At 35.1% G+C, this 20832-nt stretch overlaps 4 protein-coding genes across 4 annotated transcripts; 2 read left to right on the top strand and 2 right to left on the bottom strand.

Annotated features, from left to right (window-relative positions):
• The first annotated feature begins 167 nt into the window (after window positions 1–167).
• LOC113233017 lies at window positions 168–3398 on the top strand. The gene is made up of 6 exons (XM_026467951.1): window positions 168–340; window positions 472–678; window positions 1311–1499; window positions 2108–2192; window positions 2367–2456; window positions 2891–3398. Exons 2-6 carry the CDS (start codon window positions 478–480, stop codon window positions 3124–3126), a joined length of 801 nt encoding a protein of 266 aa, XP_026323736.1. The 5' UTR covers window positions 168–340; window positions 472–477; the 3' UTR covers window positions 3127–3398.
• A 255-nt stretch (window positions 3399–3653) lies between these two features.
• LOC113233018 (U3 small nucleolar ribonucleoprotein protein IMP3) lies at window positions 3654–5979 on the bottom strand. The gene is made up of 4 exons (XM_026467952.1): window positions 5843–5979; window positions 5552–5763; window positions 4370–4545; window positions 3654–3791 (listed from the first exon to the last, which is right to left on the bottom strand). The coding sequence occupies exons 1-4, from the start codon at window positions 5977–5979 to the stop codon at window positions 3768–3770; spliced, it is 549 nt and encodes a 182-aa protein (XP_026323737.1). The 3' UTR covers window positions 3654–3767.
• A 9252-nt stretch (window positions 5980–15231) lies between these two features.
• On the top strand, window positions 15232–16889 carry LOC113233261. Its single transcript, XM_026468316.1, has 2 exons — window positions 15232–15786; window positions 16565–16889. Exons 1-2 carry the CDS (start codon window positions 15256–15258, stop codon window positions 16712–16714), a joined length of 681 nt encoding a protein of 226 aa, XP_026324101.1. The 5' UTR covers window positions 15232–15255; the 3' UTR covers window positions 16715–16889.
• Window positions 16890–18482: 1593 nt separating this feature from the next.
• Window positions 18483–20375, bottom strand: LOC113233120 (RNA-binding protein 45-like). Its single transcript, XM_026468114.1, has one exon. It carries the CDS (start codon window positions 20234–20236, stop codon window positions 18749–18751), a length of 1488 nt encoding a protein of 495 aa, XP_026323899.1. The 5' UTR covers window positions 20237–20375; the 3' UTR covers window positions 18483–18748.
• Between the last annotated feature and the right edge of the window lie 457 nt (window positions 20376–20832).

The following is a 20832-nucleotide window of genomic DNA, read 5'->3' on the forward strand; positions in this document are numbered from 1 at the left end:
TATTGCCATACGTAAAAATATCTTACCGTCAATTTGACAGCATGTAACAAGTGTATCCGAAATTAATTCTCGTTTAGAAACCTCTTGATGGTCTCATTCTCACCTACCGGAAATACTTTTGGAACGACACTATATTAAAATTAAACTTGAAAGAGACAAAAAATCCCACAAATGGGAACGTGCGAGAGAATTAGAAAATGCATTGCACAACTTGCAAAAATTGCAATTGTTTTGCACACAGTATTTTTGTTTATTTACAATTTTGCTCAACTTTATAAAAATTAGTTTTTTAAATTGTAATCCGTTCTATAATGTATTAAGGTGACGTAAATGAAATACGGTAACTGTTTCTTTCATAAATTATGAAATTTTATACATTTATCTCATAGGAAAAACGACTGTCCTGTCTTGACTTTACGTATAACTTATGCTCACTTTATAGATAATAATAATAACCTTGTAACTTTCAAGAAAAAGATGGAATTGAGTCCAGCTCGACGAGTATGCTACGAACAGATGAAGGCGCTCGTAGACTTCATGGGGCAGCATGTGGAATTCGCGAAGGGCGAGATGCGCGGTAACGTCGCAAGGCACAAATCCAAGACTCTCTGGGCCGAGCTGACCAAGACCGTTAACGGAATTGGCGGAACTAAGAAGACTCCTGATATGTGGAGCAGAGTAAGCTTAGCATTAAATATTTGTATCATTTTTATGCATACCTGTCTCCGATAGGTCTAAGCCCGAGATAGGTAAATATAAAAATCTCTTAAGCCATGTCATTGGGCTAAGCTTTACTGAGTAATAAAACAAACATTATTGCTTGTAATATTTTGGAACCAAGATTTAATTTCGATGCTTGGAAAGGTAAAATGTCTAAAGTGCATTTGCAAAACATAACAGGAGAGCGATTTGAAGTAATTTTTTGTTTAAGAAAAAGAAAATCATAGAGTTATGATATATATGATATGAATTTTATTTGTTATATGGAAAACTAGAAAGTTTCAATTTTTCATATAACAAATTAAATTGGAGTTACCATTTATTTTTCCTAAAAAAATTACTTTAAATCAGTCTCCTGCAATATTTTCCAAATGTATGTTACACATTTTACCTTTCCAGCGTTGATATGATCCCTTTACAAAACTAATGAATTTTATTAAACATTTTGACAATGCAGAATTTATTATCTATATTAGTAACTGGAAACTTTGTAAGTCTGTTCATTCTAAAAATGATGACATGACTCAAGAAATAATATCTCTTACTCTAGATCAAAACTTAGGTACTAAACGTATCAAACTTTTTTTCAGTATTGGAGTGACTTTAAAAACAAGTTAAAGAAGAAGTTGAAGCTCCTAGAGCGTGCCAAAAGGCAAGGCGATAGCTCCGAGGTTGTCAAACCTTTAAGCAAACTAGAGAAGAGAGTTGTGGTCATTTTGGGTGCCAAGTTTGCTAAAGTCAGAAACAGAAGACGGGAGGACTGGGACAACTCTTTTCAAGTAAATACTGATGGTTAAAAACAACTTTTATGTAAAAAATGTGGCTTAGGGGGCAGCACTCCGTCTGTGGGGCAGTTTGCACACTCTGGAATGAGAAGTGGTAAATTGAACCAAACGAGCATGCCAGTACTTCATTGAAAAATAATGAACTAAAGTATATAATTCGAAATCTACACAATTTTTATTTATCAAGAAAAGTAAATGTCGTTGTAAACATGGTATATTATTGTTATTTCAGACTTACGTTTCTTCAATTATTGGCAATAATTTAAACATTATTCTCAATGTGTAAATGGACATAGAAAGAAAGTCTATCAAATCCTAATCAAATACTAAATTAGTGGTATTCTGATCCTCTCCTTCAGACCAATGTACCATTATTGAGCTCTGTGTAAACCAGGCCACAACAGACTAAATAAGCCAAAAATACGGTCTCTTGTACCTTTGCCTATATATAACACATAATAATGTTCATTTCTATCTACGTCATATTCTTGTTCACTACTATTACGCGCAAATTACACCATGTTGCTACATAAATGTTTGAAAATAATGCCCATTATAAGTTTCGTAAATATGATTCTTACATAATTCTTATATCATTCTAGAAGCTGTTAACAGTGAAGGTAGAAGACTACCAAGATAATGGAGAATTATGCAAGGAGCCCAGTGAAACCAGTGATAGATTATCAGGTAAACAAATTAAAAAAAAAATCAAAAAGCAGCACATACCAAATGTGATTTGATATGGCCAACTATACGTGACTAGGAAAACGGGCGCTACGACGTCATCGGCATCTAAATACCAGTCTATTACATCATACCATAAAAGTGACTATTGAAAGCACATCAGCCTTTATTTTTCAGATGGCGAGAAAGATGGTGCGAGTGAGGAATTCAGTGCTGACGAGAATAGTGAAGATGTTGGACAAGGCAACAGTGAAATGTCACTACATAGTATGTGTCTTTATCCCTTAATAGTGGTTTCTGCTTGTGCTTGCACCACATGGTCTTCCATGTTTGTGTTTTTATTGTTTTTTATTACAGTTAAACAATTTTCATCATAACAGAATTGAAATTAAAACAGTAATGTGAATGAAGTCATCCTAATAATAGAAAGGAACAGCAACACTTATTAATGACGTTATAGCTACTACATATGCTAAAAGTAGCATAAGTAGTAAGTAATAAGTAGTAGCTATAACATCAGCAGAGCATATCCACCACCATTTTAAGCATAATTATTTTGTTAGTCAAGATTGTTAAACGTATTCCTGTTCCAGTATCCAGTACACAATATATTCTGTTGTAAATTGTACGAAGCAATAAAAAAATGTACATATACACAGTTATAATTTACTCAAAATATATTTCTACTTTTTCTTTTCTAGACATATATCCCAAGTGGCTAGTAGAGGTAGAAAAGAAACGCGCGGAAGCGGAGCTCACACGCGCGAAGGCAGAGGAACAACGAGCCGGCATCGCAGCCAAAACTGCAGAAGCAGCTGTTACACAGGCAGAGGCCTTGAAAAAGCTGTCTGAAGCCGCGGCTGTACAGGCCGAAGCGCTCATGCGAATTGCAGTAATGCTGGAGAATAGAAATCACCAAGATTTATTACCAATATGATCTGAGTTTGATAATCTTTTATGAAAAGTCAGCAAATGGTAGATTCAGATATGGAATTCTTGTGTGCAATATGGTCACGCGTTATAGCCCTCTAAAAGAAGTACCTTACCTTGCTGCTTTTGCTTTCACCAGTGGCAACACAGAAAAAATGTGTCTGTGGTTTGACTGGCATGGTGTTCCACTCCTATACATGAGTAGAAGGAAATGTTATAATAATATACAGTATAGTCTGTATAAGATTAAGAAATGTGATACTGTGAAGAACAAGTAGGATGTTAATGTAATTTTAATTGAAGTAAAGTTGCGCGCTTGTGGTATTGTATATTAGTTTAAGGTGTACATGATAAAAAACGTTGGTTACAATGTCAAGAATTTTTGCAATTTAACTACATAAATAATCAGCCTTTAAGCCCTTCATATAAGTATGTCACCAAGACCATGTACGGCTGGAAAGTTAATATATGGCAACACCAGTCACAGATCTAATGAAATTGTTCATAAACAGATGTAAATAAAGTCCTTTATGGATTGTAAAGTTATTATTACATTTATTAATTAAAACTAGCATGTACAACAAACAAATTCATACAATATTTACAAATTGTCAACCTAAGATCGTTGATTTCCTCATATCCTTCCAATTACACCATGTCAAAATCATCTCTCTGAAACAATGGAACAATAACAGTTAGTGTTGTAATACATGACAACCCTGTACATGGGCTGATCCGGGGTCACAACCTGAAGTTAAAAGATCCCTGTGCTTGCACAGGTTATAGAGCCATTCCCACATAACCGAGAGGTTGATAGGGACGGTCACTATAATCAAAACACACAGAAGATACGGGACTGTCCATAATGGGATAAGCTAAGATACAGGTCTGTCCATAAAAGACAAATACTCTGACAGCATTATTCTTTTATCTCGATTAGCATTATCTAGCATAGATCTACCCCCGTAGCATGGCTGTCTCAATCAGATCTAATTTAGATAGCCAATAGCGCGCACTTATTTCAATTTTATCGCGTGCGTCGCGACTATCATGCGTAGCCAAGCTATGAGGGCTAATTGGACTAAAAATACATATTAATAGTAGTGTCAGATTAAAAACAACCATAATACGCAGGCAAACACTAAATTCTCAAGAATAGTTTTCCTGCTCTTCAACATAGCCAATCAAGCAACACAATTTTTATCAAACCTGCAATTCAATTTACTATAAATGACAGCATCAAAACGTACCATCTCATTATATTCCATTACATGTTTCCTAATAGCAGAACCATCCACCCATGTAACAAAGTCTTCTAAAGCTCTTGTGACCAGGAATGCAGGGTCTTTCACCACCTCAGGCCCAACTCTCACATGTCCCTGCTCTATGAACTTTGTCGCTTCTTTTAAATTCTCGGACATTTTATCTGGAAAACCCATTTGCTTATAAGTCTTATCCTGTGTGAGTTCTACACAAAACAAAGTCACGAATTGGGGTTACCTAAGTAATTCCTTACACTCATTTCCCAGTGGTCACACATACAGTTGACATTGAATTGGTAGTAAACATTTGCTAATATCAATTGAACAATCTTTAAAAGTGTAGCCTATCTTTTTTGAAGACGGAGTAAAATGACAGTTCAATGCGCAAAAGTATTGCTCACTTATGACCAGCTAATGATTACAGTGAAGAAATATTCTATCGACTATCAACTGAATCATTGATCGTGCTTATGGTATAAATAGCCGAACTTGTTTCATTTGACTCATCCTCGACCCATTATTCATCCAATTACTGAGCACAAATTCATTTGAATTGTCAATTTTTGTAAGTTCACACATAGGGTATGTGTGAACTTACAAAAATTGTATTCAGAACTGTTTACGAAAAATACAAAGAGGAGACATATTTTAAAGTTATTCATGTTATTTCAATACATACATATAATCAAATCCGTGTGTATTCATGTTAAAATGTACATGAAAAGAAAATTATCTCGATTCCAGTAGGCCAACTATCAAAAAAAGAATAAACAAGGCAGTAATGCAATTAGTCATGATTCACAATTCAGTAATTATTGACAAATTTGTATCTTCTTTCACAATCAATAATAATTAATAAAATTATCGACAAGTACTCGTCCATTTAAAATTTTGTGAAAACTGGCAACATTCAGTCATTTTACTCCAAAAAGACAACATTAATGGAAACTGACACTGGCCCAAGCCTAGTGGCCGCCATTAAGGAAATAGAATAGAAATTATTACTGTAGTAAATTAATTATTTATATAAAAGACTAATAACATTTTTATATCTTACACTTCTTTAGTAATAAATACTAGTTTGGAAGAAACGTTTCATCAATAAAAATGCTTTTATTCCACAATATTGCTACCATAACAAATTATAAAACAATGAATACAAAAACTCACTTCTAATCATAACTACGGGAAGTCTCCGCCGGCAGAACGAGCTCGCGGATACGTTAATGGCCAGAGCAAGGTCCCATCGCGTCGGAATCAGTCCCATTTGGTACAATTTCTCCAGCAACTGAGCGCTTGATTCCGTTCTGAATTCACTGTTAGAATCCAATTCTTTTATGTTATTTGCTAGCTCTCGGATCTCTCGTGATAGCTTGTTGTACCTTGAGTAATATAATAACATTTTGTTATTGATATTCAACATACAAAAAAAGAAAAATTAAGACAAGAAATCGTACGTACTTCGTGTAGTCTTCCCGCTTTTGTACATAATATTTTTTCATGACCTTTACCTCGTTTAAATTGTTGTCGACTTTCCATGATATAAAATCTACCTTTTTCAGCAATTTTTGCTCATGAAACTTTAATTTTCTCACCATTTTTTTTTACACAATACCGAAGCTCGAAATGTAAACACACGTGTTGGTTGCAATGTTGGTTGAGACCATAAATTTTTATATTGAGACTTGAGAACGTGTTGAGAACTGTCAAGTGTCATTATCTCCATGGAATTAATAAGTACTTCGTACAACGTTGTACGAAGTACTTATTAATTCCATGATTATCTCATCATCACAGAGTATAAATTGGTTGGCGCTTCGCGAATAGCGTTTGGTCCACGGACTTGTATATTAAAGTCTTTAGCTCGTATTCCAGAACTTTACTCAATGCTCAAGTCAGGATTTGGATTTGTGGATGGAAGACAAAAAAGAATAAAGTGGGCCGCACTATTAACACCCCGTTTACACCGTATACACGATTGTTTCGACGAATGTTTCGTCGAAACAATCGACGAAACATTCGTGTCGAGTGATTGAAACGCGTTCACACATTCGTGCGATAGGCACTGCGAGGCACGACACGCATGTGTAAACGGTCACTTCGCTATTCGCGTCGTGCATCGCATCGCCACTCGTGCGATCGCGTCGTGACCAGTATTTCGAGCACGAGTCAAAGGACACGAGATTGTTTTAAAGGTGTGCTTTTTTTGAGAGGAAATTATAAAAACTACAATGAATGGTAAATATAAACTCTTGGTATATTTCATGGCATGTATCCATATTATTTTCGTAAATATTTGTACAAGGCATTTTCATTAAAATGTATATAACAAAAGTTTATTGTACATTCTCGAACAACACTCAAACGGAGTATTTCATCATATATCATATAATCATTTGTATGCTGGTGTACCACTTTGCTTTTATTTCAGTCGCTTTCCTCCAATATTCCATTGATAAGGACTTCAGGGACAACATGAATTGGGCGTGAAAGTCAGTGTAAGGTACTTTCAAACAAGAGGAATGGTTTTCATCTGCTGTTCTTCGTGCAGCTCCATCAGCTTCTTCATTCCCGGTAATACCACAATGTGAAGGTACCCTTATTTGTTATATTTTTACCTCTACTATACATGTCATGTAGCAATTGTTTTATATTATATACTATATAACACAAATTATATTTATATTGTTTGTTATTGAATGCAGCCAATACACTTTGAGAATCAGTAAAGCTTAGAATAATAACGCATAGAAACCTAGCCCGCACACGCTAAGTGAGGCAAGTTAGAGGGTTCCAAACGCGCTCCCAGGAGCGCGCGGGCTGTTAGTGCTGAAGGTCATATTGCACCGCGAACAGCTCCAAAATTTTTTGCTAAAAATGACGAAATGTGCGGTAAATGGGTGTAAAAATACAACAGACAAACATAAAATAGACACTAACATCACATTCCACAAGTAAGTAATGCGTTTCAACTCATATTTTTATGTAATTATTCACTAAAACAGAAAAATAATTTCGCGGCAACAAGATACGAAAGTGTTGCAAAGTAACGAATTTTTTTTCTCCCCATTTTGCTATTCTGTATCAAAATAATTATATTACGTAAATTTTAGTGGTGCCTGTAATTTCGATTTATTTGCGCATCTTGAACTAATATTTACTTGAATAAACATTAAATGTTTTCGTTAACTCCTGTAAGTGATTGGGACACTTAATTATTTTATAATACTTTTAACGGCTCTGCGTTCATGCTTTATTGAATAATTATTTATTTTAATTTTATTTGAATTGGAGCACATATTGCAACAAATTTACAGTATATATTTGTTTCTACTATAGTGTTGGCACCACCAGTACAACTTTGATAGCTTATTATATGTCTTTCTTTTCGTAACTTAAGCGAAATATTTTATATTGAAATATTTTATTTTCTTAAAAGGGGAGCATTCTTAAGCGATTTTTTAATCTATTTTAACAGTTATTTTCTTTCATGTTTGCTTATGGCATTTTCGGTTTTAGGTTTCGAATATGGCACTTATTTCTAAATCCAAGATGGCGGGCGCGATTTTTCGAATAATGGCAAGTTGGGTATCGTTTTCGAGATGTTTGGAAATGTTCAATACAAATATGGCACTCATTTCTAAATCCAAGATGGCAAACACGACAGTTCAAACAAAAGCAATATTCGTAATGAGCACCCCCAAATACCTCGAAAACGATACCCAACTTGCCATTATTTGAAAAATCGTGCCCGCCATCTTGGATTTACAAATAGTGCCATATTCACATTGAGCATCCCCAAATACCTCGAAAATGATACTCATATAGCATTTTTTTGAAAAAATCGTGCCCGCCATCTTGTATTTAGAAATGAGTGCCATATTCGTAATGAGCACCCCCAAGTACCTCGAAAATGATACCCATATTGCATTTATTTGAAAACTCGTGTCCGCCATCTTGGATTTAGAAATGAGTGCCATATTCGTAATGAGCGTCCCCAAATACCTCGAAAAGGATACCCATTTTGCATTTATTTAAAAAAACTCGTGTCCGCCATCTTGGATATAGAAATAAATGCTATATTTGTAAGGAGCACCCCCAAATACCTTGAAAACGATACCCAACTTGCCATTATTCGAAAAATCGTGCCCGCCATCTTGGATTTAGAAATGAGTGCCATATTCGTAATGAGCATCCCCAAATACTTCGAAAAGTATACCCATATAGCATTTTTTGAAAAATCGTGTCCACCATCTTGGATTTACAAATAAGTACTATATTCGTTTTTCATCGACAAAACCGAGCATATCTGTAGGCACCTGATCGACGTTGTCGATCGACAGTAACGATCGACAAAATCGAGCACATCTGTAGGCACCTGATCGACAATGTCGGGCAAATCTGTAGGCACCTTTAACTTAATGATGAGTTAAGCAAGATACAATTTCCCCACTTTTGAGGGAAATGTTATTCCATGGCATCATTATTTGTATATTTGTGTGCGTGCCGACGAGCGTAGTTACAAGTTGCTTACGCCTACATGAATTTGGTTTTTGCCTCACTTGTGACAGTTCGTTTGATATGAAACTATCATTCTATGCGTTATTATTCTAAGCAGTAAAGATAATTATATTAACAACTTCGAGAATATTTACATAAAGTAATGCTTAAAAAATAGCATAACATTCCGTTGTGAAGATACTACAATAGTTGTTAATCTTGTAGCATTTAGATAAATGAACCTGTTGGTCATAAAATGCCGAAGTTGCAGTATCTTTAATCTTTGAACCATCTGTATACATAGTGTATAGAGACTTGTTTTCAAGAAATTGTAGTAGCTCACGTTGGTTGTCAACTTTTTGAATAAGTAGTGTTGACACGTTGCCCAAGGAGGAAGAGTTAAACTTTAAGTAAAGACATTGCTAGATTCCAAGAGATTAATTATGGGTAAAATTGCCTAAAGTGGCTGAACAAAAACATAATTATGGGATTACGTTTTTAAATACATATTTTTCTTAATTTTACAAATTATAAATCGAGAAAATAATTATCATCAATATCAATCAAATCTTTATCATCTTGTAATATTGAAGGTTTCTTACTATAAGAGCTAAAAGATTTAACTATCAAATATTTTGTTTCGTACCTAATAATTTCGTAAATCTGAATAAATCTATATAGCTAAAAACTGGCTACAGTGGCAACACTGCGAATAACTGTTTATAATGCATTGGCTCAGTTCATAACGAACAATGTTATTAAAATTTAGATTATTATTCATCAACTTAACATTATTTTTAGCTATTACCATCTCATTTCCATTTCATAATTTCCATCCTTCATTATTTAGATTTACCTATAATATACTACCAACCCTATCTTTTTAATCACTGTACCAAAATTCCGTTTGCTTTAATTTTTATTCCGCGATTTCCTTTCCCCGTTTTTAAATTCCTATTAATATCCAAAACCCCACATCAAAGTTCCACAACAACAACAACTGCGACGACAATAATATCCTGAAGTCTCAAGAAGGAAGAAAGTATTGGAAGAATCATCAAAAATTGGCAACTCAATCAAAATTGCATATGGCCAACCAAAGGCTGGAGGCCATAGTGCCAGGAAATAAGAAAAAAAAGTAACTTCGCGTCGCCACTCGTATCTAACTTCGCGACGCTACTCGTGCTTAACTTCGCGATAGCGAAGTGACCGTTTACACAAGCGTATCGTGCACCCAATCGCTATTCGCATCGCCTATCGCACGAATGTGAGAACGCGGCATGGGAACACCGCATAAGATGATTTTATTTAGATGGAGCTATTAAAAAGGTATTTTTTCGTCGCTGTTGTCCAATCATTTTTGCATAGCTTGCTTTTAGCAAAACAATTTTTAATTCTTAAAATTCTGGAGTCGTATTTTTTCCGGAAAAAAATCCCGAAAATTTGGAAAAATATAATTTCGAAGCCTCATAATAGATTTAGATTTAGACTTATTTATTATCTTGTAAACTTTACATTATTATATACAATATATTGTATTACAAGAATCGTTACAAATAGTAATAAATGTAACATTTAAAAAAAATTACAAATATCCAGCTTACACATATATGTATAACAAGTTTTGTACTACGTAATTTTAACATAGTCAATGTAGTTATGTGAAATAATGTAGGATACAGATAACAGATAAAAAGAAAGACATAATTATAAATATATGCTCTGTTTATTTGCCTGATTATTTGCCTACTGAACTGTATCTCGATTTTGTCCACAAATGTAATAGAATAATGAATTCTGAAAATGGCAAAACTATTATTATGGGTGATTTTAATTTGGGGGAGGTTTTGTGGTCTATCGATAAGGGGCACATAACACACTATTGTTGCGACAAATCACGAGCTCTTTTTGACTTGTTTCAATTGGCTGACGTGACTCAACTGAACACTGTATTAAATCATAATAATAGACTCCTAGATTTAGCGATCACCAATAACCCAGAGTTCTTCTCCCTTATTAAAACTCTACCTCTAAGCCGTCTGGATGCACATCATCCCCCCTTTGAAGTAACATTCGGTGATAGAGCCCCCTTGTTGGACCTTAATAGATCAGTATGTAGCAAACTTTGCTTTTATAAAACTAATATTGAGGGTTGTATGGGTGACCTGGCCGCGATTGAGTGGGATCATTTAGTGTCTTCTCATGATTGTGATAACTTCGTGCACACGTTTTATAACATTGTCTACGAAGTCATAGAAAAATATACACCTAGAATCAGGACGAGTGTAAGAGGATATCCGGTTTGGTTCTCGAGAAGTCTGATTAGACTTATCAAAGAAAAACATAAGTACCACCATCGCTTCAAAAGGTTTGGTAACCCCCGAGACTACGACTCCTTTTCAATGCTAAGACAGAGAGTGAAAAATGAGCTGGAAAAGTGTCTGAGGGGTTATATTGAACGTATTGAGACTGACTTAACAGTGAATATCAAAGCTTTCTGGCGGTACACTAAAGATAAAAGGGTCACAAACAGCTACCCCAAGCGCATGCGATACAATGATCGTGAAGCTGAGAATGGTGCTGAGATTGCAAACCTCTTTGCCGATTATTTTTCTTCTGTCTATGGGACTCAGTGTAATGACGTGTTATATACTCCTGAATTTCCTGCGTCTAATTTATCAATACATAAAATTTCTTTATCACCTGACCTCGTATTGAATCAGCTCAAGGGAATTGACTTGTCAAAAGGCGCCGGTCCTGATGGCATTCCGCCAATTTTTATTCGCCTCTGTGCTTCAGCTCTCGTTAAGCCGCTAACCATTATATATAATATGTCTTTGTCTAGTGGTGTGTTTCCTTCATTGTGGAAGATCACAAGGATTACACCCGTCCATAAATCTGGCGATAAAGCTGACGTCACCAATTACAGGCCTATTAGTATATTGAGTTGGTTTGCTAAACTTTTCGAGAGCTTAGTGTACACTCATCTCTATGGCCACCTCAGGCATCTGCTAAGCCAGCATCAGCACGGATTTATTTCGGGCCGCTCAACCGGTTCGAATCTACTCACTTACGTAACATATCTTTGTGATGCATTTAACGACAAGTGCCAGGTTGACGCCATTTATTTAGACTTCTCAAAAACCTTCGACCGTGTTAATCACTTAATACTATTGTCTAAGTTGTGTCACCTTGGTATTCACGGAAATCTCTATCGCTGGATCTGGTCTTACCTAATGAACCGTTCTCAACTAGTGGCCCTGAGTGGATTTGAGTCAGTTCCATTTCTTGCACTTTCTGGCGTCCCTCAGGGATCAAGTCTCGGCCCCCTTTTATTCCTAACTTTTATTAATGATCTTCTGGACTCGATTAATTGTGAATGTTTGGCATATGCTGACGACATCAAGATATTTTGTCGAATTCATGACTTAAACGATTGTTTATCTCTTCAATCCAATCTGGATATAATAACAAAATGGTGCAATAACAACTGCATGACACTCAATGCAAGAAAGTGTCAGATTATCACGTTCACCAAAACCAAGAAGCCATTTAACCACACTTACCAAATTAGCTATGGTATATTGGATCGTGTAAGCGTTGTGCGTGACCTGGGTGTCATGTTTGATTCGGTACTCTCGTTCAGACCCCATTATGACCATATATGTAATAATGCACACAGATTGGTATCCTTTATCCTTCGTAATGCTAAGCCTTTCAGAAACCCCACCTCCTTGATAATACTATACAATTCTTTCGTCAGAAGTATTTTGGAATACTGCTCGCCTATCTGGTGTCCCATATATCACGCCCATATCGAAAGATTGGAGTCTATTCAACGTAGGTTTACAAGATGTCTAAGCACAAAATTCGGACTTCGTCGTAAACTACCTACTTATTCCGATCGCTTACGAAGATTCAATATGACCAGTCTTGAGGATCGTAGGCGAGTGTCAGACCTGTGTACATTGCATAAAATTGTAAATTCTTCCCTGGATTCTCAGTTGATTGAACATCTACATTTTATAGTACCTACTCGGTCTGTGCGTATTCCACAGTTGTTCAGTTTGCCACTTGTAAATAACAATGTTACACAAAATGCACCACTTCACAGGATGTGTCGATTGTATAATAGCATATGTTCCCACCATGACATTTTTTCTTGTTCTGTTACGTCTTTTCAAATTTCATTGTACCTAAATTTAAGCAAGAAAATCCGTTAGATTTCCGTTATTATATTTAATTCTTGTATTTAATTTCCATTTTTAGTGTTCACTCTATATAATAACATATAAAGATAAAAGTTGTGTGTAGCTTTAATTGGATGGCAGATTTATATTGTTCTACTTATAATAGCTTTTAAGTGTGATTTCTAATTTGTTATCTGTAGCTATACCTTAAAAAAAAAAAAAAAAAAAAAAAAAAAAAAAAACATATTAAATAATATAATAATAATTATGTCAATATAATGATTGTATTTTGTAAGTCAATGATCGTATGCATAAAGTTTATGTAATTTATTCATTTCTATAAAATAATATTTATACCTAATAATCTATAAATTACAACATATATTACAAGACCATGTCCCCTATATTCTTCAGTGGAGTAATACGCATTATCTAACAACAAGTCATTCAGTCGACGATCGCATGTTTCATCATTAGAAGTCAATGGGTAGGTGCTCTTAATAAGCCGGGCCGATTACGCGCGGATTTTTTTCAGTGAGTTCTAACCGTCGCGGTACGACCCTCAGTTGTCCTGTGGAACGGGTGTTATAACGGCTTTCATGCCTTTCAAAGTTGTGTAAGTTTTTTCGTATGAATGTGATTATTCCATATAAATACAACGAATGCATGGTCATTATCCTGTGTCTCACAAATAAGTCCTTACAAGAGACTGTTCGTGTTACTCCGGCAAGTATCCTCATTGCTCGTTTCTGAATATTGAATACCCTGTCAGAATCAGTGGAGTCACCCCATAGAATGGTATCATACGACATTATGGATTGGAAATATGCAAAATATGTTTGTCGTAGTATGGAATCTGTAACGACAGGTTTTAATTTTTTTAGTGCAAAGTTGCACTACTTAGTCTACCACACATAGAATTTATATGACGCTTCCACGTTAAATTTTCATCCAAAATGAATCCTAAGAACTTACTGTGGTCAGTTATGGGTATTGGACTATCCAAACACGTTGGCCTCAGGATTGATCTACCAGAGAACAATATTAAACTAGATTTAGCAGCATTCAGTATGAGATCATTGGAAGTGAACCATTTCATCAGACTCATATAGACATTTCCTACTTTTATATTGAGTTCGTCGTAAGTTCGGGCGCACACAATTGCAGTGGTATCATCAGCGAACAAAACCAATAAGCCATCAGTGATATGGAACGATAGGTCATTAATAAATGTCAGGAAGAGGGTATTTCCCAGTGAAGATCCTTGAGGAATTCCAAGGTTCACGTCACCTCGACTACTGCGTAGTTTTTTCCCCACCTGATATTACTTCAACTGTCTGAATTCGGCGTGATAAAAATGATTTCAAAAGATCGTATGTTTTGCTACGCATACCATAGTGACATAGTTTCTCCAAAAGTAATTCCACATTTGTGTAGTACTACAGTATGTGTGTTTTACATGTAGAAATACCTTTTGAAGTTTTATTTAGCGTGAATAAAAAAATAACTGAAAGATACCTACAAAAAAAAACGAGATTTAAAAAGATTTCACAACGGGGAATACTTGGGGAATAAGCGTCGTATTCCAGAACTCTACCCAATGCTCAAGTTAGGATTTCAGTATGATTTAAAGCACTAGAAATTATACTCAAGTCTTTGCGTTTAGGGTCGTATTTCCAATGCTTGAAATAATACTCAAATACTGAAATGAGCAATGAGTAGAGTTTTGGAATACGACCCTAATAAACCTCCAACAAATTACACCGCCACTACCCATCGTTTTCGTTCACAAATTTCAACTTTTGACAGGTGTCATCGTGAAATATGGGAAAATAAAGGATAAAATATTGGAAACATATTCGATTTTTTGAAAGATATAATATAATTATTTCAAAGGGAATTTTTTTCCATGACCAACACTATATAAGATAAGTCACTGGTTGAGGTGATTCAGGCTATTTTCGTATCTGTTTTATGATACTTCCTAGCACTGATACTGAAACAAAATCGCGCAACGATCACGTTTGACATTCACGTTTTTGTTGTAAATTTTGAATTTGTTTGCGTTTGCAAATTATATTGGTTTGTTATCTTCCGTATCCACAAATCGTTTATTAACATTGTGAATTTCCATCACTATTGGTAAATAGTTAATTTTTTTTTTAACAGTCACATTTATTAAAAATGGCAGAAGCAAGTGATTATACATCGTATTTGCAGAAGATGGTAAACTTGAATACTATAGATAAAATGACGAGGGACTTAGATGAGCAGCTTCAAGGGTCGTGGCAGATGATGTCGCAGATTCAGGCTATGTTCCAAAGTATTCCCAATCAGAACGAAGTGCCCATGGAAAATTCAGATGATCAGGAAGATTTATACAAATTTCTTGACGCTGAAGTACCGAAACTCGTGATGTCTGATATGGAGAACATATCGTCGGATGTGGATTTAGACAACATCATAGCGTCTATAAAGGCCCATGCTGAGAATTTAAAGAAGAATATCTGCGTGTCACAGTCACAAGCGAGTTTCAAGATGCCCCTCGTGGAAATGACGAGTTTAGAGTTAGACCAGGACGCTGCCAGCCTGGACCTGCTCAATAAGCGACTCATGAAACTCAAATTGACCAAAAGTGAGGAAGTTAAGAATAGAAATCCAGAATTAGAAGACAAGTTGACACAACTCTGTCAGGATGTTAACGCTTTCACTCAAGTATGTTTGTTCAGTTATTAATATAATTTTGTTTATATCGTTACACACACACACGCACACGCACATACACACACTGCCATGTTTAGCAAAACACTTGCAAATCCCCAAAATAATTTTTGTTTTTGTGGTCTTGTTTTATTTGCAATCAGCTTCAAACTATCTACTCTCTAAACTGTGTGCTCTCTACAGGAACAAAATGTCTTTTTGCTTAAGGCAAACATAATGCATGTTTCTTCCAAAGTCTGGTTAGTTATTTTACGATATTATTTTAGGTCTAATTTGAAAAAAAAAATTAGTTGACTGTACTAATTTTCTACTAATACAGATTTGTCAACTGGTATAATGTTGAGTTTGCGTTTTTGCAATTTATATTATTTAATTATATTATTAAAGTCATATATAATTTTCAGCTATTTCTGCTATGCACTGTGTCACTATGTTAAAAAATTTCATTTTTTTTTTTTTTCAATAAAGGTTGAGTAATCTATAGTATTGAATAATCTATGTAGTATCATAAATAAGTTGATACTAATTTAATTGCCACTTTATTATTTATATGCTACATTGTAGACCTTATTGTCACTTACCATCAGATGAGATGAAGGTCAAATGTGCACTTTTTCTTATTTTATATAAAAAAAATGTTATTCATTTAAATATGAATGTTACTGTTTTATATACCAACTTATTTGACCCATTAAATGTGTATTTAATTTTATTGTATAGTAAGTAGTGTGTGGACTGAGAAATAAAACAATATTTACTTTTACAATTACAGGTGGTCCAAACAAAGACAAAATTAAGCCAGAGCAATGAAAATTGGGGGGAGTCTTCAACAGCGGATACAGCACTGGTCTATGACGGCATTGTCAGCAAACTGTTGTCAGGGATCAATGAAGTCACATATTTGCTGCAGAACAGGAACTAAAGTTGCTGTTACTTTTTAACTTAAGGCTTATTATACTAAATTACGTGCGTGTAATTTAATTGACTGCAATAAAATCTCAAATACCTAATTAGGATAATGAACAAAATATCGTATTTTAATTTGTCACATTTAAGCTAAATTGTGACTCCTTTTTTGCAGCTAGTTGCACACTAGTAATACAAAAAAGCACGGTACAACAGGCGGCCTTATTGCTAATTAGTGATCTCTTCCAGGCAACCTTCGGGTTACAGGAATTAAAATTAATTGAGGGCGCAACAGAATACGTATTTAATTCACATATTGCACATACACAAATGACAAAAAAAATATTTTATATCCATGTCTGTTATTAATTATCCCAAAGGTGTGTTCCAGTATTTCCTGTTATTGTTTATAACCTATTTTATAGGCCTATTTTGAATGTTTTTTATCTAATATAAAATACTAAAATTTCTATAAATGTTCCATTTAATAATAACGGAAGGCCTATGCCCAGGCTGTGGATGATGACAAACTAATTTGTTTTTCCGTTTCATATTTTATTTTGGTCATTGTATAGTCCTCATCAAGCATAGATGTCATCTTTTACAAACATCATTTAAATTGAGTTTTTGTCAGACTTAAAAGCTGTTTCTGAACCTACCATATTCTATTTTAATATTGTAAGATGGGTATATTATGAAAGAAAGAAAGAAAGAAAAATAGTTTATTTGGTAACCATAATACAAATAGAACATAAAAACAAAAATTAAAATAACCTTATTATAACATTTACTTAAAATAAAACAGTATTATATTTAAGATGGTACCAAAAAGGTCTCCACTCAGCTTATTTGTAACGAGACGTAGGGAAACATCTCGTTACGCTGATTTTCAGTGAAGCCACAATTTACAGTTAAATAAAAAGAAAGTGGCTTCGATCGATTCGATATTATGTACTATGGGTACGTATTTGCATTTGAACTCATCAATAGCGACTAGCATGATGGTGCATGATGACAAGATGCGATTTTTGCTAGTGCTTATCTTGATTGCATTATAAGATGCGTGTTAATTAGAAGTAGTAGTGCTAACTCAACTGTTATATTTAAATATTAAGGAATAAGACTTGTGTTAATTAAGATTGTCAAAATTATTATTTGTTCTTTAACAATGTTGTGAAAATTAGTAATGCTAAAAATAACTTGTTATAGGTACTATGATCTTTAGTTAAGATAGCTAATTGTATGTACCTTCTAACCGCTTACTAAGTATCTCCTACCCGCGGATTCGTTCGCAATTTGGTTTAAAAAGCACTTATGGCATATATTCAGGTTACAAACTACAATTTTTATCCTAATCTGTTTAAAAGTTCGGAATAACAAGCCTCAGCTGAGGGACACGGTATAACGTGGCATTAGTCCCGATGTTCTTGCAGTGAAAATAGGTAGGGATTTTACAACTGTGTGTGGCCCTACAAAAACATATATATATATAATATAATAATAGCTTTTTCCATGCGGAATTCCAAATCATACGGAACAAGCCATCATACGGAATTACGAATCAGAAAAAAATTCAAATAGATTAGTACTATACGTGTGTATAGTACTGATTAGTACTATACGTGTGTATAGTACTAAGATTAGTACTATACTATGAGAAGTTCATGATTTGTATGGTTTTATTTATTAAATTGTTTACGATAGTAGAATTGTTTCCTTCATTTAAACGTAAGGTATTTTATTCATGGATAATAAACAAGATGTTGGTAAAATGTATTTTATTTTCAAGTCTAAAACAACAGGAAACACTTAGAAATAACTCATACTTTTCTCTATCTTTGTTGTGTATAAAAAAAGGTATTCTATAGTGACTTTACAAGAAAAAATATTATTGGTAAACATCAGTAAAGTCTAAAGTACAAAAATATATACTGAAAGTCTGAACTATTAAAGAGTCCCTCTAGTCTCTCCGATGTCAGTAACATTGAAGTCTTGAATAGCTCATTTGAAGTCTATATCACAATAGACAACGTTAAATTTTTTGTAACCATTAGTCTTGGTCATTGAGTCTAAATCTCTTCCTGTCAGTATCATGGTCTGTCTCCACATGGTCCATGTCAATGTCCATACTTTTATCACCCTCCTTGCTCGGTTTGTCATCGGCCTCCATCACCTTCAACTGCACACCACAAACCGTCTGCCCGTGCAGTGTTGTTATTGCTTCTTGCGCAGCTCTCGCCGAGGCATACTTCACAAACCCAAATGTCTTATTCGCGATTGTTGACACATCAATTAAGTCTCCAAAACGTCTGAATACGTCTTTTAGAACTGGGGCCGGAGGAGGGTGTGGCTTGCATACTATAAAACATCTCTGTGCCACTTTGGATGTCAAGGTAGCCATGGGTTGAGGAGGAGGTAATGGGACACTACAGTAATTTCTATCAGTTTCAGAATTTCCTTCTATTTTCACTGATGTTGCTGCCTTAATCAATGATGAAGCCTGGGCAATAGCGTCAGCTAAATGTATTAAGTCAGGACTGCCAGCGTCAACTGCATTTTTGAAGTTATTCACTATAGCAGTTAAGTCATTAGCTGCTTTGCTCAAAGGGTTGTCAGGTTTGACATGAACAATCTCACCAGATGGAAATTCAAATTTGTGTATCCTTTCCACAGCATATGATGCTGCTTTTTCATCTTCATATGTGGCTAAGAGTTTGCTATAGCCACCATAAGCGTCTGCAGTGTATTGACAGTGGACCATACCAGGCACAATGTTGAACAAGCTTTCTAGATATCTCTGAGGAACCATAGGAGTGCATGTGGCACAAATAGATTTGTAGTTTTGAGGGCTAACTCTCATTAGAGATACTACTGCTTCTCGTGGTGCACATTCGTCTCTAGGGTTGCCATAGCTACTGTTACTAAAGTTCGAGTTACTGGACCACATGATATCATGATTTGCTACCTCATTCATTTCTCTCCCCCTTTTGAGGTCCTGTTTTGGTGTAGCAAACACTGGCTTGTACTTTTTATCGCACTGCTCAAAAGCCTTTGCAGCGTCTAAGAATGATCTAAAATGCACATAAGCTAAGCCTTTGCTGTCGTTTGTGACCTTGTCCCTTTGTATGTGGACTAGTTCAACTTCAGCAAATTGTGAAAATTCTTGTTTTATCTCAGCTTCAGTGGTTTGTTTGGATATTTTGATGAAGAGTCTGTTGCACTTCTCGATGGGCGGTTCATTCTTTGCGCTTTTACTAATGGCTATCATAACTTTGATGGGTTTGCTGGACCCTGGTATAGAGGTGAGGTGCAGCTCTTGGATCGCGGCGGCAGCCGACGACGTCTTGAAGTACTTTACGTATGCGACGCCTCTTGACTCACCAGTATTGCGATCCTTCGGCATGTAAATGTCCTCCACCTCCCCATACCGCTCGAAACACTTGCGCAAATCATCTTCTCGCAAATCTTTGGTGCAAACTACAAATACCCTAGAATAAGGAGGTTTATCTTCTTTGCGTTCGTCATTACGTGAATTCATCGTTGTTTTAATTCACAACTATAGTAAGATAACGGTACAAGTTGGCGAGTCAAACTCAAGTGGTCAGTCGCTCTCAAACTTATTTCTTCCGTCAATCCTGAAGTCGAGGGTCGAAATTTTAAGTCAAGTATTAAATAGTCAATTCTCGAAATAACAATTAAATCTTTAACCGATAAATAATAATTTTAAACATTTAGAATGCAGGAAACTTAAAAAAATCCATCCAAATCAGTAGAATTAGGAGTAGCTGCCATCTGATCCGTCAGCACAAACTACTATATAATACAGATTCCGTCAGTGGTCTTGTTTTTTTTTTTTCTTCTTCTTTCCATAAAGGAAAAGGCAAAGGTTTTACACCATACAGCCAAGTCTTGGTACATTATTCTTTTTTGGTGAAAAATAAAGGCATAGGTACGCCAAGTCTTCATTTCATTATACATTTTAAAGGCGATAAGCCTCGTCTTCGGTGGTCAAGTCAGGGTATAAAATTCCAATTCCGGTTAAAATTTCAACTCCGAGTGTTCGCCAAGTCCAGTGATCGACAATTCCGATTAATGCAAAATCCATTCTAAAGATCTTCTATTGTAGAACAAATG

Source organism: Hyposmocoma kahamanoa, unplaced genomic scaffold (genome assembly GCF_003589595.1).
Source record: "Hyposmocoma kahamanoa isolate Upper Pololo Valley unplaced genomic scaffold, ASM358959v1 78, whole genome shotgun sequence".
Lineage (NCBI taxonomy): Eukaryota > Metazoa > Arthropoda > Insecta > Lepidoptera > Cosmopterigidae > Hyposmocoma > Hyposmocoma kahamanoa.